Raw genomic sequence first — 14293 nt, 5'->3', positions numbered from 1 at the left:
AAATATTGAGCTTTTCTATGCTGGCTACATGTTAGATGAACTTTTTGCAGTGAGAACCTCCAGGATATGCCAAGTGTACTTGGCTCCCAGTGTTTTCCCATTAGTGAGAGAGGTAAGAACTTTTCTGCCTTGATGCCTTGATAGTGACTCCACTTCAAGGGATAGAAGCACATTTTCCCATTTACTATTATGGATCAGGTGAAGATCAACCATTTTCCTTAGTAGGAAGAGCATTGTCAAAATTTGCAAGTGGTAACAGAAGGGGGAATGAATGGGGAATGGAGGTGGGCAACCAGTGCCCAAAAGGAAAAGAGGCTTTATGCAAATACTTATTTTAAATGAGTGAGGGTGGATACCTAAGGAATCTATTAGTTCTGGGATAAGCTTTTCCTCTTTATATACTGCTCAAAATAAATAAATAAAGGGAACACATCCTAGATCTGAATGAATGAAATATTCCCATTGCATAATTTGTTCTGTACAAAGTTGAATGTGCACAGCAGCATGTGAAATTGATTGTCAATCAGTGTTGCTTCCTAAGTGGACAGTTTGATTTCACAGAAGTTTTATTTTCTTGGAGTTATATTGTGTTGGTTAAGTGTTCCCTTTATGTTTTTGAGCGGTGCACTTTCCTCAAGTTTATGTCTGACACATTGGCGGTATTACACAAAATAAAATAGAAGATATGCAGTAGATGAACAAAATTTGAACTTGAGGGAAAATGCAGATCTGCAGAGGAGGGTGGAAAACAACCAAGCAAGCAGACCAGATCTTTATACCAGTTACCATAGATAAGAGGAATCATGAAACAGGTCACACAAATGTCAATGAAGGAGTACAATAAGATGGAAAGGAATGTGTGATGGATGCTGCTGGTAAAAGGATAAAAGTTTTCCAAATTAATCACACAACTCTAATTGTTGGAATATTCCTGCCTTTTCCAATCCCTGTGAATTCTTTGGACAGGATGTAACAAGCAATGTGAGAATCAGTAAGCATGCATGTATGTATGCATAATATGTGATGCTTAAACAAATGTAAAGGATAAAACATTTGTACTGTAATAGAGTCTATCTGTGTGCTATGTGTTGCCTCGGGCACTTCATTACTGCATACACTTTTATTTTTATTTATTTATTTAAAATTTCTGTATTGCCCATCACACTTGCATGACTTTGAGCATTTTTAATAAAACAATAAAGCCATATCAAAGCCATAATTAAAAATAAAGCTAAAAACAAAATTAAAAGAGAAGAAAAAAGGACAATTGCAAAGTTATACAGTTTATACATGGTATGTTTGTGTGTATGCTTGCTTTTAATAATGGGGTTTTTAGTGTTTTCTAAATTATTAGATTTTTCTTACATTGTCTTTGTTATTGTTGTGAGCCGCCCCGAGTCTACGGAGAGAGGCGGCATACAAATCTAATAAATAAATAAGTAAGTAAGTAAGTAAGTAAGTAAGTAAGTAAGTAAGTAAGTAAGTAAGTAAGTAAGTAAGTAAGTAAATAATAGGCAGAAGGATCCCCTTCAATCCATCAACTATTTTCAGTATTGAATGACAACCCCCTCCCCCAAACAAGTTGGCAGAATCAGATCTTGATGGTTTTCCAAAAGGCTAATAGAGTGGAGGCCTGTCTTGCCTTTGGAGACAAGATGTTCCACGTTCTACCACCAAGATCCAGAGCTCTTCTATCTCCATTGAAAGTGTGTGAATGTATCCACTTATAAATCCCGCTTTCCCGCTCAATGCTTCATTGGCCAAGATGAGATACAATTGCATTCAGCAGGATGCACATTTTGATTGGCAGATTTAGTCTTTATATGAAAAACATGCCACTCTATCAACAAATTGGTTAAGAAATATAATTTTAAACAATTATATATATAGTCCTCGGAGAGGGGCAGCATACAAATCTAATAAATTATTATTAATTATTCTTACATCCTATGTCAATCTGTAAATTTCAACTTTCTCCTCTTCCCCTTTGTTATGAAATGTTTACTTGTTAGTAATATTATTCAACTTACCAAAGTACTGCAGGAAAATGGTGGGTAGCCTGGGAAACATAAAGGGCCTCTCTACAGTTTTCCATGTCCAACAAAGAGATTGATTCAGCCTCATTGCATGCAACATTTCAAAAGGGTAGGATCCACATATTTTATTCTCAGAAAATTAGCATATTTTGCTTGTAGAAAATCTAAGATATCCTGGGAGGGCACAGGCAGAGTCGTTTGTGTATTATAATAAATCCCAGTGGCAGTGCACATAACTTGGGAAGAAAATTGTGTATCTCTTGAAAAGTTAGTATGAATTGTCTAGACATAGTTTATTTACAAGTTCCAGGTAGACAAAGAATTTGCAGGATATTACTTTTTGACTCAGCAAGTGTGAGATTTGTTTCATACATCCCACTAAAACATGGTTTGTTTTAACCATGGCTTCTTGATTAACCAATAGTGACTGGTTTACATGTAATATCATGACACTAGCCATGATTTGCAAGCCACGCTATTTGGGTTATTTGCAGGATCACTTATGTCTAACCATTTCTGCCTGTCCCACAAAATCTTGCAAGGCAGGTATAATTTCTTCCATTCCATTCTTGCCTCAGGTTCATGCAATCTCATGAAGAGCCCTCTTCACTCATCTCTCAAGATGTGGATGGACCCTATTAGCTTTTTGCAAAGCATTGAAACATGGCCCTTTTCTTGGGACCAAGCGGAAGGTTGGATGAACCTATGTATAATGTATTGGTTGAGTTCTAAAACAGAGAATGATTGTGCCTCGTGCCAATTAAACCATAATGGGATGTATTTGTTTTGGACTTAATTTAAATATAAACCCAATCAGATTTAAATCATGGTTAAAATAAAGTTCAGTATCTGATCCCAGTCAATAACATTGCACTCTGCAGAACAAAGGCGGATCATTGCATCAATGTGATGAACAAGGACAGTGATTTTCCGGGTGTGGGGCTTACTTTGCATACTGAAGACTGGAGCCTTTCCAAGAGGCAGGATGAAAAAAGAAATCTCCCCTATTCCTCCATTTAGTCAATCTTTCTGCTTTCAAGCATCTCGCTGTGCATCTTGGTCAATGAAGCATTGAGTGGGAAAGTGGAATTCATGAGTGGATACATTCACATATTTTCAATGGAGATAGAAGACTTCAGGATCCTGGTGGTAGAACATGGAACATTTTGTCCCCAAAGGCAAAGCAGGCCTCAACTTTTCTAGCCTTTTGGGAAAACCATCAAGACTTGATTCTGCCAACTTGTTTGGTGTGTGTGCTTGGAGGGGGGGGGGCAAGGGGTCATTCAATTCTGAAGGTAGTTGGTGGGTTGAAGGGACTCCATCTGCCTTTTAACGTCACAATCGTCCTTTTTGATTATCTTTTAATTTTCCTTTATGCTTTATTTTTAATTATGGCTTTGATGTGACTTCATTGTCTTATTTGAAATTGCGCAGAGTCACGCAAGTGTGATGAACAATACAGAAATTAGAAAAAATAATTAAATAAATATAAATAAATATAAATATAAATAATATAAATTGTGCAATAATGAAGTGTTCAAGGCAAATCATAACACACAGAGAGACTCTGTTACAGTACAAATGTTTTATTCTTTTTCATTTGTTCAAGCATCAGATATTATGCATGCTTACTGATTCTCACTTTGCTTGTTACACCCTGTCCAAAGCATACACAGGAATTGGAGAAGGCAGGAATACGCCATCAATTACAAGTGGAGTTCCCATCAAGGGATCAAGGCAGAAATTTCAGGAGTTTTTTTGAATCTTTGGAGCCAACAGCAAGTCCCAGAGTTTTCACCTCCCACTTGTCTGAAAAAGCTGGGTTGAAAACTCCAACGGCACGGAACAGAAACTTCAGAGCAGGAACCACAAAATAACACAGATAAACAGCCACAGTTTGCCTTGGCCTTTGTTCCCTTTTATCCCTTTAGCCCTCATTAAAGGAACCACACCCAGCCCAGGTGCTCCTATAATGACTTGTAATACTCCTTAAAGTGATCCCTTCTTTGCATAGCTCTTCGGCTATGCAGATCAATATATTGATCTGCAGAAGAACCCAGGGATGAAAGACTGTCTGAGGGACTGCATGCCAAATCCCCTGGGCTGTCTGCTGAATCCTGCATCCCAGTGGCCTCGTCCTCCTGGCTGTCTGCCACGTCTTCCTGGCTGTCTGCCACATCTTCCTGGCTGTCAGCCAGGCTTTTGCATTCACTTTGTGCCGCGTCTCTCCCATCTGTGGGAGCAACGGCTGGCCCAGGTCCAAACACAACAGTAGGTAAACACTGGGAGGTAAGTACATATGACATATTTCTGAAGTTCTCACTGTAGAAACTTTACCTAACATATAGCCAGCACAGAAGCTGGAAAAGCTCAGTATTTGTATCTGGATCTGGTAAAACCTACTTACCTTCCCTAGTGGTTTGGAAGTGCACACTTCATGTGCTCATGCTTTTTCGTCTGCACTCCACTCGTGTGCACATTTTTTCACCCCTTGTGCATGAGCAGAACACTTTGTGTATGCGCAGATGGTTTTAAAAAATGGTGATGTCCGGGTGGGTGGGCAGAGCCTCACATTGCCATCGCTATCGGTTCTCCCAACAACTGGCAGCCAATGCTATAGGTACGCCTGTACCAGGCCGAAACTGGTAGAATTTCACCCCTGATCTGGATGCCATGTCAAACTAAAGGTTCATATTATCTGTAATTTATAAAGGTTTTTTTCCAGAATTTTCCCACTTTCTGGAAATTAGCTATCAGTCTTAATTTCTTTGCCCCCCCCTCCCCATGGCCTATGTGTGATCCTGCTAGACGAAATACTATTGTTATAAGGATTGCTAGAGTTAATAATATAACGAGGTGAAAAAGCCTTTATATACAGGAATATGTCAAGGGTTCCTTGGTCCGTATGTTTTACTAAACCACAACCAAGCAAACATAAAAATGAAAAAAATAAAAATAAAAAGTGTAATAATCACAAAAAAACATTGAATTATATATTTGTTTAATTTAATTATTAATTTTTCTCTCCAGAGACCTGATTCAATAAAATGGATCAGCAGAATAATTATTGTGTTCGGTATTTTTTAATATTACTCATTAATGCCTTCTGTCTGCAATTTCACATTTCTATTCTGTTTTAAGCTGCAGCCATCATCACCATAACCTTGGCTTAGTTTTTGACAAACCTCTGGGTTTGTTAGTTGTCTTGGTTTTAGTAACATAAATTTTGATAGAGTTCTGGAAATGTCAAAAGCTTGCATGTTGTATTGATAACTGTGATTTACTAGTGTAACAATATTGATGCATTTAGATGAACCTAGCTCCCATACTATAATTCTTTATGATAGGATCTGAAAATGTTAACTTGTGATTCTGGAATTTTGGATCAAAATCTGGAAAAAGGCACATATAGACACATATAGTGATCTAAGTCCTGTTTGTTGTATACATGCTTGCCTGGTAGAAAAGCAGTGGGGCTTAATTTTGCCATTAAGTCTACAGTCCTGCTGATATCAATCACACAATTGATACTCTAGTCCAAATGACAGGTAATATAGCAAATGTATGTATATCACAATGTATAAATCTATGTTTTATGATGCATTGGTGGGATTCAATTTCTTTTTTACTGTGGCTTGGTGGATGTGATATGGCTGGATGGGTGTGGCTGGGGAAGGATACTGCAAAATCTCCCTTCCCACCCCACTCCAGGGGAAGGATACTGCAAAATCTCCATTCCTGCCCCACTCCAGGAGAAGGATACTGCAAAATCTCCCTTCCCACCCCACTCCAGGAGAAGGATACTGCAAAATCTCCATTCCTGCCCCACTCCAGGGGAAGGATACTGCAAAATCTCCATTCCCGCCCCACTCCAGGGGAAGGATACTGCAAAATCTCCATTTCCTCCCTACTCCAGGGGAAGGATACTGCAAAATCTCCATTTCCTCCCTACTCCAGGGGAAGGATACTGCAAAATCTCCATTCCCGCCCCACTCCAGGGGAAGGATACTGCAAAATCTCCATTTCCTCCCTACTCCAGGGGAAGGATACTGTGAAATCTCCATTTCCTCCCACTCCAGGGGAAGGATACTGCAAAATCTCCATTTCCTCCCTACTCCAGGGGAAGGATACTGTGAAATCTCCATTTCCTCCCACTCCAGAGGAAGGATACTGCAAAATCTCCATTCCTGCCCCACTCCATGGGAAGGATACTGCAAAATCTCAATTCCCTCCTGATCAGCTGGGACATGGGAGGCAGAGAATAGATGGGGTGGGGCCAATCAGAGATGGTATTTACCGGTTCACTGAACTACTGAAAATGTCCCCTACCAGTTCTCCAGAACTTGTCAGAACCTGCTGAATCCCACCTCTGGCAAGCTGCCCAGAGTGACTTGCTGGATGAGCAAATATAGAAATCAAATCATATCAATCAATAAATCACTGCTGAAGTTACATGGTAAAAGCCAAACTATTTTGGAAAAGGTATTCTTTAAGAACTTTATTTATTTATTAAAGTTGTTTGCTGCCCATATTATTTCAATGTGATTCTGGGTAGCTTACAGTATATAAAAAATAAAACCATCACATATAAATATATATCCAATAAATCCACAATACAAACAGATTAAAATCATTTACAGTAGATGGAGAAGGAGGAATTTGAATTCATGGGGGGGGGGGATTAGCTAATCTATTGGTTCCAGTTTGAAGCTCCCCCACTGGGGTCCTAAACCATCTGGCAGAATCAGGTCTTAAGGCTCTTATGGAAAGTCAGAAGGCTAGCAGCCAATCTCAGGAGGTTAGATATTCCAAAGGGCAGGAACCATGGCAGTGAAGACTATTCTCATAGACTCTGCCTGCTGAAATTCCTTGACTGACAGGATCTGCAGTATGCCCCCTCTGCCACAGTATGCCCCCTCTGGGACGAGTGGGACAGGCCAGTCCCTCTGGGGTGAGATGGTTCCTCATGTAACCTAGATCCATGCCATGTAGGTAAAGTTAATAACAAACATATTGAATTGCATCCAAGAACAAGCCATCAGCAATGAACAGTGTTATAAGATGGGCCACTTTGGGGTTCTTAAGGTTTGCCTGCATTGCTTCATTCTTCTCCAGCTGTAGCTTCTGAATGCTCTTCAAGGGTAGCCCCATGTAGAGTGCATTACAGTGGTCCAAATGTGAGATGACTAGGGCTTTCATAACTGAAAGCATCCAGAAAAGGCTGCAATTGGTGCACAAGACAAAGTTGTGCAAAAGCTCTCCTAACTGTGGCTACCACCAGATGGGTGATTTTGAGATAAAGAAAATTTAGCAAAATTCAGTTCCAATAAAATAATAAGGAATTTTACATCTGAATTACCTGGAAATACACATTGCATCTAAACTTCGTTTTACAATCAAATGATTGACTTTGATAATGATTGACTCTTAGTTTAATGTTTCTGTCAATACTGTACATCCATTTCCACAAGAAAAGCATTCAAATGTAATTAAATTTGTTTTGATTAATAAAAAGCAATTATCCCTCTTTTTAAGTTAGCATGAAAATGCATTGCCCTTTCCTTTTAGCCTTTGTATGACTTACATGAAACTTCTTTTCTCGCCTCCCTAAATTGTTACCAAGCATTCAAAATGTTTCCAAGAGAAATCCACTATGGCTTTCTGTTTTGAACTGAAGGATTTCACATTCATACTATTTTTAATTCAACAATATTATCTTGTCTCGCACTCTGCTAAAAGCATCCTTCACTTCCCTGTTCCGCAGACTGTAGATGAGTGGATTAAGTGAGGAGATGACAACAGTATAAAAGACGGATATGATTTTGTCTTTATCCATTAAGAAATTAGCGCCAGGTCGTATATACATGAAGAAGATGGTTCCAAAGAAAATGGTCACAGTGGTGAGATGAGAGGCACAGGTGGAGAAGACTTTTTTTCTTCCCTGGGCAGAGCTGATCTTCAGGATAGCAATGACAATGGCAATGTAAGAAATCAAAACAGTCAGAAAGGTTGTCAGTGCAATTGAAGAGGATAAAATAAAATTCACAATGTGAGCAAAGTGGGTATCTGAACAGGATAATTGAAGCAATGGAAGAGCATCACAGAAGAAATGATTAATTGTATTTGAGTTGCAGAAATTCAAATTCAAAATAATTACAGTCTGGATTATTGAACTTGTAAAGCCACAAGTATACGCAGCTATGACTAAGAGAGTGCAAAGCTTCTTTGACATGATAACAAAATACAGCAATGGGTTGCAGATTGCTGTGAAGCGATCATATGCCATCACAGCCAGGAGACAACCTTCAGTAGTTACAAAGATGGCAAAAAAGAAGAATTGTGTGATGCACCCTGTAAAGGAAATGGTCGAATGTTCTGTCACAAATGTTGTCAACAATTCTGGGGCAATGGTAGTAGAAAGACTAATATCTACAAACGAGAGATTTCTAAGAAAAAAGTACATGGGGGTTTGAAGCTTGGCATCAATTTTGGTTAGAATGATTATCCCAATGTTTCCCACCAGAGTAATGAGATAGATGAGCAGAAAGAAGATGAAGAGGGGGATCTGAAGCTCTGGGTGGTCCATGAATCCAACAAGGATGAACTCAGTCACAGTGGTTTGATTTTTCTGCATTTTATTTCTGATACAATAAAAATAGAAGGAAAACCTTATGGTGGTATGAATACTGTTGGATAGTCTGAGAACACCCAAGGGAGAGACTCTGAAAGCCTCAAACTAAATGGAACAGTTTGCTTGATAAATTTGCTTTTTTCAAAGTACAATGTTGAATTGGTGATTGTGCACACCATTACAATGCATTTCAGGAACAATTAGCAAAGAATGGATTCATACCATTCCTTGCATGTAGGTTACTAGGTATGAATATATATTGAACACACAACTGAACTTAATTCCAATTTATGAACTATAATGTTTACATTTGCAGTTGATTTTTAGAGCATTTCAAAGTAGCCAATCAGAAAAGTTCCATTTAGTATTTCTTTTTCGAAGAAGAAATACTCTTCAGTGGAATGCCAAACATATATCTAAATCTTCCTTTAGATAAACTGGATTTGAAAACTACAAGACACTGACTAAATCATGCAATATATCATTCCATTGGCAAAAAGATTCATATATGGAGTGCTGCCTGGAATTGACCAAAAGTATATATTGTCCTTCTGAAAATTTATTTATTTATTTATTTATTATTTAGATTTGTATGCCGCCCCTCTCCGTGAACTCGGGGTGGCTCACAACAGGCATAAACAAATCGTACAAATCCAAATAGATTCATATAAATTTAAAAAATTTAAAAACAAAATATTTTTTTTGCTATATTGTAAGTAATATAAATTGAGTGATGGGATTAACCCTTTCATCAATGCACAAATATTGAGATGTCCCACTATAGTCTGCGGGTAGGGGCGGCATACAAATCAAATCAAATCAAATAAATAAATAAATAAATAAATAAATAAATAAACAAACAAACAAACAAACAAACAAACATAGTATCGACTAATAAGCTTGAAGAAAGAAGGCACCAACTGTTGATTCATGAACTTCATTCTGCGTTTCTACATCTCATGTATTTTCACAGATTTCATTTTCACAAAGCGTCATGAAGTAGCTTTTTGACTTTGGGTGAAATAAAATTCTGAGTAAAGCACAGATCAATATTTTAATATCAAAACTTATCTGTCTGCAAAAATATAATAATGATGATGAGAAGAAAATTGAGGTACAGATAAAGGAGGAAGGAGGAAATACGAACTTTTAGCAGTATATTTAGATAAGTAAAAGTATTTTTAAAAAGAATTTACCAGATTAGATGTCAATATTCATTTCCAATGATGAAATATGAAACATTGGGATATAACTGCTCATTTTATACTGTGTTTACTATCAGTTAAAAACTAAACCCATGAAACTCTCTGTTGAAGTAATTAAAATATCATTAAAATACTCAATGCAAAATACTCCTGAGGCCCTACTGGGAATTCATATATCCACTGTATAATTGCTGTACATAATTAGTTCACACCTCCATTGCAACTCACTGAAAAATATCATTCTGTAGTTTTGATCAAATTTATTTGTAGGATTAACTTGTCAAAAGAGGAATGTACAGACTAAATCAATCATACTCTGAAAACCAGAGCAGTAAAGTCTAACCAACAATACAAAATAGTGAAGATACCTTTTTTAAAATCAAGTTTAACTTGATTCAACATTTCATTTTAGAAAAAGACTATCTAAACATAAACCGGCAACAAGGCAGTTTTGGCTTCTTTTCAAATATTCCTACTAACTGTTTTTCTATCCCGACATAATTCCTCTGGTCCTCCTAGCAAAAGCTATGGATTGATGGTTAGTTGGGGAGAAGGGTCAGTGCTGGGGCTTTTGGGGATTGAAACTTGCTTCTAGGATCAATGTTTGTTTCCTGACTAGAAGCATGACAGCAGCTAGCAGGACAATTCATCAACATTACCGATGTGTATACAATATTTTGACACGTATTAGTCAATAAGATACTGAATTGCTGTGAAATCCTATAGCCTAGGTATTTCCTAACTATATTTGCTTTTTCCAGTTCTTGATCCAAGAATTTATAGGAGAAACTGCTAAATTACAGGACAGATTAATTAGTGGAACAGCTTGCCTTCAGAAGTTGTAGGGATTTCATCACTGGAGGTTTTTAAAAAAAGACTGGACAGCCGCCTATCTGAAATGGTACAGGGCAGTAATGGCGAACCTATGGTATGGGTGCCACAGGTGGTATGAGAGCCCATATCTGCTGGCACACAAGCCATTTCCATAGCTCAGCTCCAATGTGCATGTGTGTGCTGGGCAGATGATTTTTGGTTTTCACTGAAGCTCTGGGAGTGTATTTTTGGCTTCCAGAGAGCCTCTTGGGAGATGGGGGAGGGCATTTTTACCTTCCCCTGGCTCCAGGGAAGCCTTTGGAGCCTGGGGAGGGTGAAACATGAGCCTACTGGGACCACCGGAAATTGGAAAACAGGCCGTTTCTGGTCTCCAGAGGGCTTCAGGTGTGTGTGTGTGTGGGGAGCTGTTCTTGCCCTCCCCAGGCATTGAATTGTGGGCATGGGCACTCGTGCATGTGCCATAGTGCTCATCCATTCTCTTTCAGCACCCAAGGAAAAAACAGTTCGCCATCATTGGTATAAGGGTTCCTGCTTGAGCAGGGGGTTGGACTAGAAAACCTTTGAAGTACTTTCCAGGTTTATTTTGATTGATGGATTGATTGATTGGAATAAACACAAGATTCCCTTTGTCTTGGTTCTTAATCTGCTTATGATGAGAGCAGTTCCTCACTGTTTTAGGAGGTTGTGAAGTGGAGCCTTAAACACCTACAGTCTTTGCATGCTTTCATACAGGTTTTCCACTTTTAAGAAGTTGCCTCCTGAGAAAGCACCTTTGGGACAACCATCACAACTACAGACTTTTATGGAAGGCAACAATTGGTGTTTTCTTTTCTTTTTTTTCAAATTTTTTATTTTATTCAAAAGTAAGTTAAAATACAGTATTCCTAAAAGTCCAAAAAATCCAAAAGAAACAAAAAAAAAATATAAAAACAGAAAACACTTAAGCCATTAAAAAGATGCATTAAAAAACCCAACACACACATACATATTGGGGGATGCAATGGGGCTAGTAAGCTTATGCACTATTTATTGAATACTTAATAGGTTTTTTTTAATTATCCTTCATTCTCTAGTATCTTAGTATGACCCAGTGAAGGGCTACCAAAATCTTTAGTACGACACTGTGGGTGTGGCTTATGCAGGATGCCCTGCATTTTCTTTCAACATCTTTCAGTGCAAATTGGGTGCTCTGGGGTGGAGCTTCATTTTCACTTCCCCAATGCATTCCCCCCACATCCAGGCAGTAGCTCACCACTGCTTTGATATGACTTTATTGTCTTATTTGAAATTGCAGAGTCACAGAAGTGTGATGGGCAATAGAAATCAGAAAACATATTTAAATAAATATAAATATATAAAGTCTTATGTAATAGTGAAGTGCTCAAGGCAAATCATAGCACACACTATTACAGTACAAATGTTTTATTCTTTACATTTGTTTAAGCATCAGATATTATGGAACCAACTTCCCCTCGATATCGTACTGCTCCCACCCTGCTGATCTTTCGCAAAGCTACAAAGACCTGGCTTTGCCAACAGGCCTGGGGGCCATAAATTCACAGCTTGATGGCGAACTGTAAGAATAGTGTGTATGTATATGAGTGTGATTTTCTTTTTATAATAATTTGTATGGGGTTTTTTTTAGTTTGTTATGTTTTAACCTCAGTTAACTGTTCAACTTCTTTTACTATTTTGTATTTATTCTTATTGTGCTTATACCGTTGTTATAAGCCGCCCTGAGTCCTTTGGGATTGGGCGGCATAGAAGTCGAATAAATGAATAAAATAAATAGATAAATTATGCAGGCTTACTGATTCTCATTTTGCTTGTTACATCCTGTCCACAGGAATTGGAGAAGGCAGGAATACTCCATAAATTACAAGTGGAGTCCCCATCGAGGCATTGAGGCAGAAGAGTTCTTACCCTCCTCTCCCATTAGTAGGTAAACACTGGGAGGCAAGTACATATGATGTATCTTTGAAGTTCTCACTGCAGAAACTTTACCTAACATGTAGCCAGCACAGAAGCTGGAAAAAGCTCAGTACAGTGTTCCCTCAATTTTCATGGGGGATGCGTTCCGAGACCGCCCGCGAAAGTCAAATTTCCACGAAGTAGGGATGCGGAAGTAAATACACGATTTTTGGCTATGAACAGTATCACAAGCCTTCCCTTAACACTTTAAACCCCTAAATTACAATTTCCCATTCCCTTAGCAACCATTTAGATTATTACTCACCATGTTTATTTGTTAATGTTTATTTAAAAAAATATTTATTAAAGGCAGACGAAAATTTGGCGATGACATATGACGTCATCGGGCGGGAAAAACCGTGGTATAGGGAAAAAAACTGCAAAGTATTTTTTAATTAATATTTTTGAAAAACCGCGGTATAGACTTTTCGTGAAGTTCGAACCCGCAAAAATCGAGGGAACACTGTATTTGTATCTGGATCAAAGGTAAAATCTACTTACCTTCCCTAGTGGTTTGGAAATGAACACTTCACGTGCTCGTGCTTTTTTGTCTGTGCTCCACTCACGCACATACTTTTTCACCCTTTGGGCAAGCACAGAACATTTGTGCATGCACAGATGGTTAAAAGAAAAGAAATAGTGATGCCCAAGTGGGTGGGCAGAGCCTCACAATGCCATCACTACTGATTCTCCCAACAACTGGCAGCCAATGCTACCAGTATGCCTGCACCGGGCTGAAAGAGGTAGCATTTCACCCCTGATCCAGATGCAATGTCAAACGAAAGCTTCATATTATCTGTAATTTATAAAGGGGTTTTTTCAGTATTTTCCCTCTTTCTGGAAATTAGCTATCAGTCTTATTTTCTTTGCCCCCTTCCCCATGGCCTGTGTGTGATCCTGCTGGACGAAATACTACTGTTATATTATGTGGATTGTTAGAGTTAATGATACAACAAAGTGAAATAATCTTTATATGCAGGAACATGTCAAGGGTTCCTTGGTCCATATGAATTACTAAAGCACAACCAAGTGATCTGATCCTACAAATGAATGAATAAATAAATAAAAAGTATTACAATCATGCAATAAATATTTAATTATGTTTTTGTTTGATTTAATTATTAAGTTTTCTCTCTAGAGACCTGATTCAATAAAGATAGATCAGCAGAATAACTATACAATGGTAACAGAATTCATCCTACTAGGATTCACTGATGAACCCAACCTGCAGCTCGTTTCTTGCCATCTATCCTTACACTGTGAAATGGAAGCCTTGGCCTAATTGTGCTGATCAGGATTGACTTCCACTTTCAATGTTCCAGAATGTTAGGTATTCAGAATGTGTTTTTTTCCTTTGATGCTCACTGAATGTTGTTTGCTTGCTGAGGTTTGGTTACCCAACTAAATAACATCGCCAGTGCTATCCTAGCATTGCTGATGCTACTTCATTGGGTAATGAAAAGTCTGCAAGCACACAACCAGACCATTGAGTCCACAGTCCTCCTGATATCAATCACCCAATAGATACTCTAATCCAAGTGTCAGGTAATATAGCAAATGTATTTATATCACATTGTGTAAATCTATGTTTTATGATGTATGCTGCATTGGTGGAA

The 14293-nt window shown here is 38.2% G+C and overlaps 1 protein-coding gene across 2 annotated transcripts; it reads right to left on the bottom strand.

Moving 5' to 3' along the window:
- Window positions 1-7734: 7734 nt before the first annotated feature.
- On the bottom strand, window positions 7735-9966 carry LOC139159057 (olfactory receptor 5AP2-like). Of its 2 annotated transcripts, XM_070736418.1 has the most exons (2): window positions 9958-9966; window positions 7735-8664 (listed from the first exon to the last, which is right to left on the bottom strand). In XM_070736418.1, the coding sequence occupies exons 1-2, from the start codon at window positions 9964-9966 to the stop codon at window positions 7735-7737; spliced, it is 939 nt and encodes a 312-aa protein (XP_070592519.1). The 2 variants fall into 2 exon arrangements, with proteins under 2 accessions (XP_070592519.1, XP_070592528.1); XM_070736427.1 differs by lacking the exon at window positions 9958-9966 and having other exon boundaries at window positions 7735-8676.
- Between the last annotated feature and the right edge of the window lie 4327 nt (window positions 9967-14293).

This window comes from Erythrolamprus reginae, chromosome 1 (assembly GCF_031021105.1).
Source record: "Erythrolamprus reginae isolate rEryReg1 chromosome 1, rEryReg1.hap1, whole genome shotgun sequence".
Classification (NCBI taxonomy): Eukaryota; Metazoa; Chordata; class Lepidosauria; order Squamata; family Dipsadidae; genus Erythrolamprus; species Erythrolamprus reginae.
Note: the sequence above shows the minus strand (reverse complement) of the source record. Positions and strands in the feature narration are given on the sequence as shown.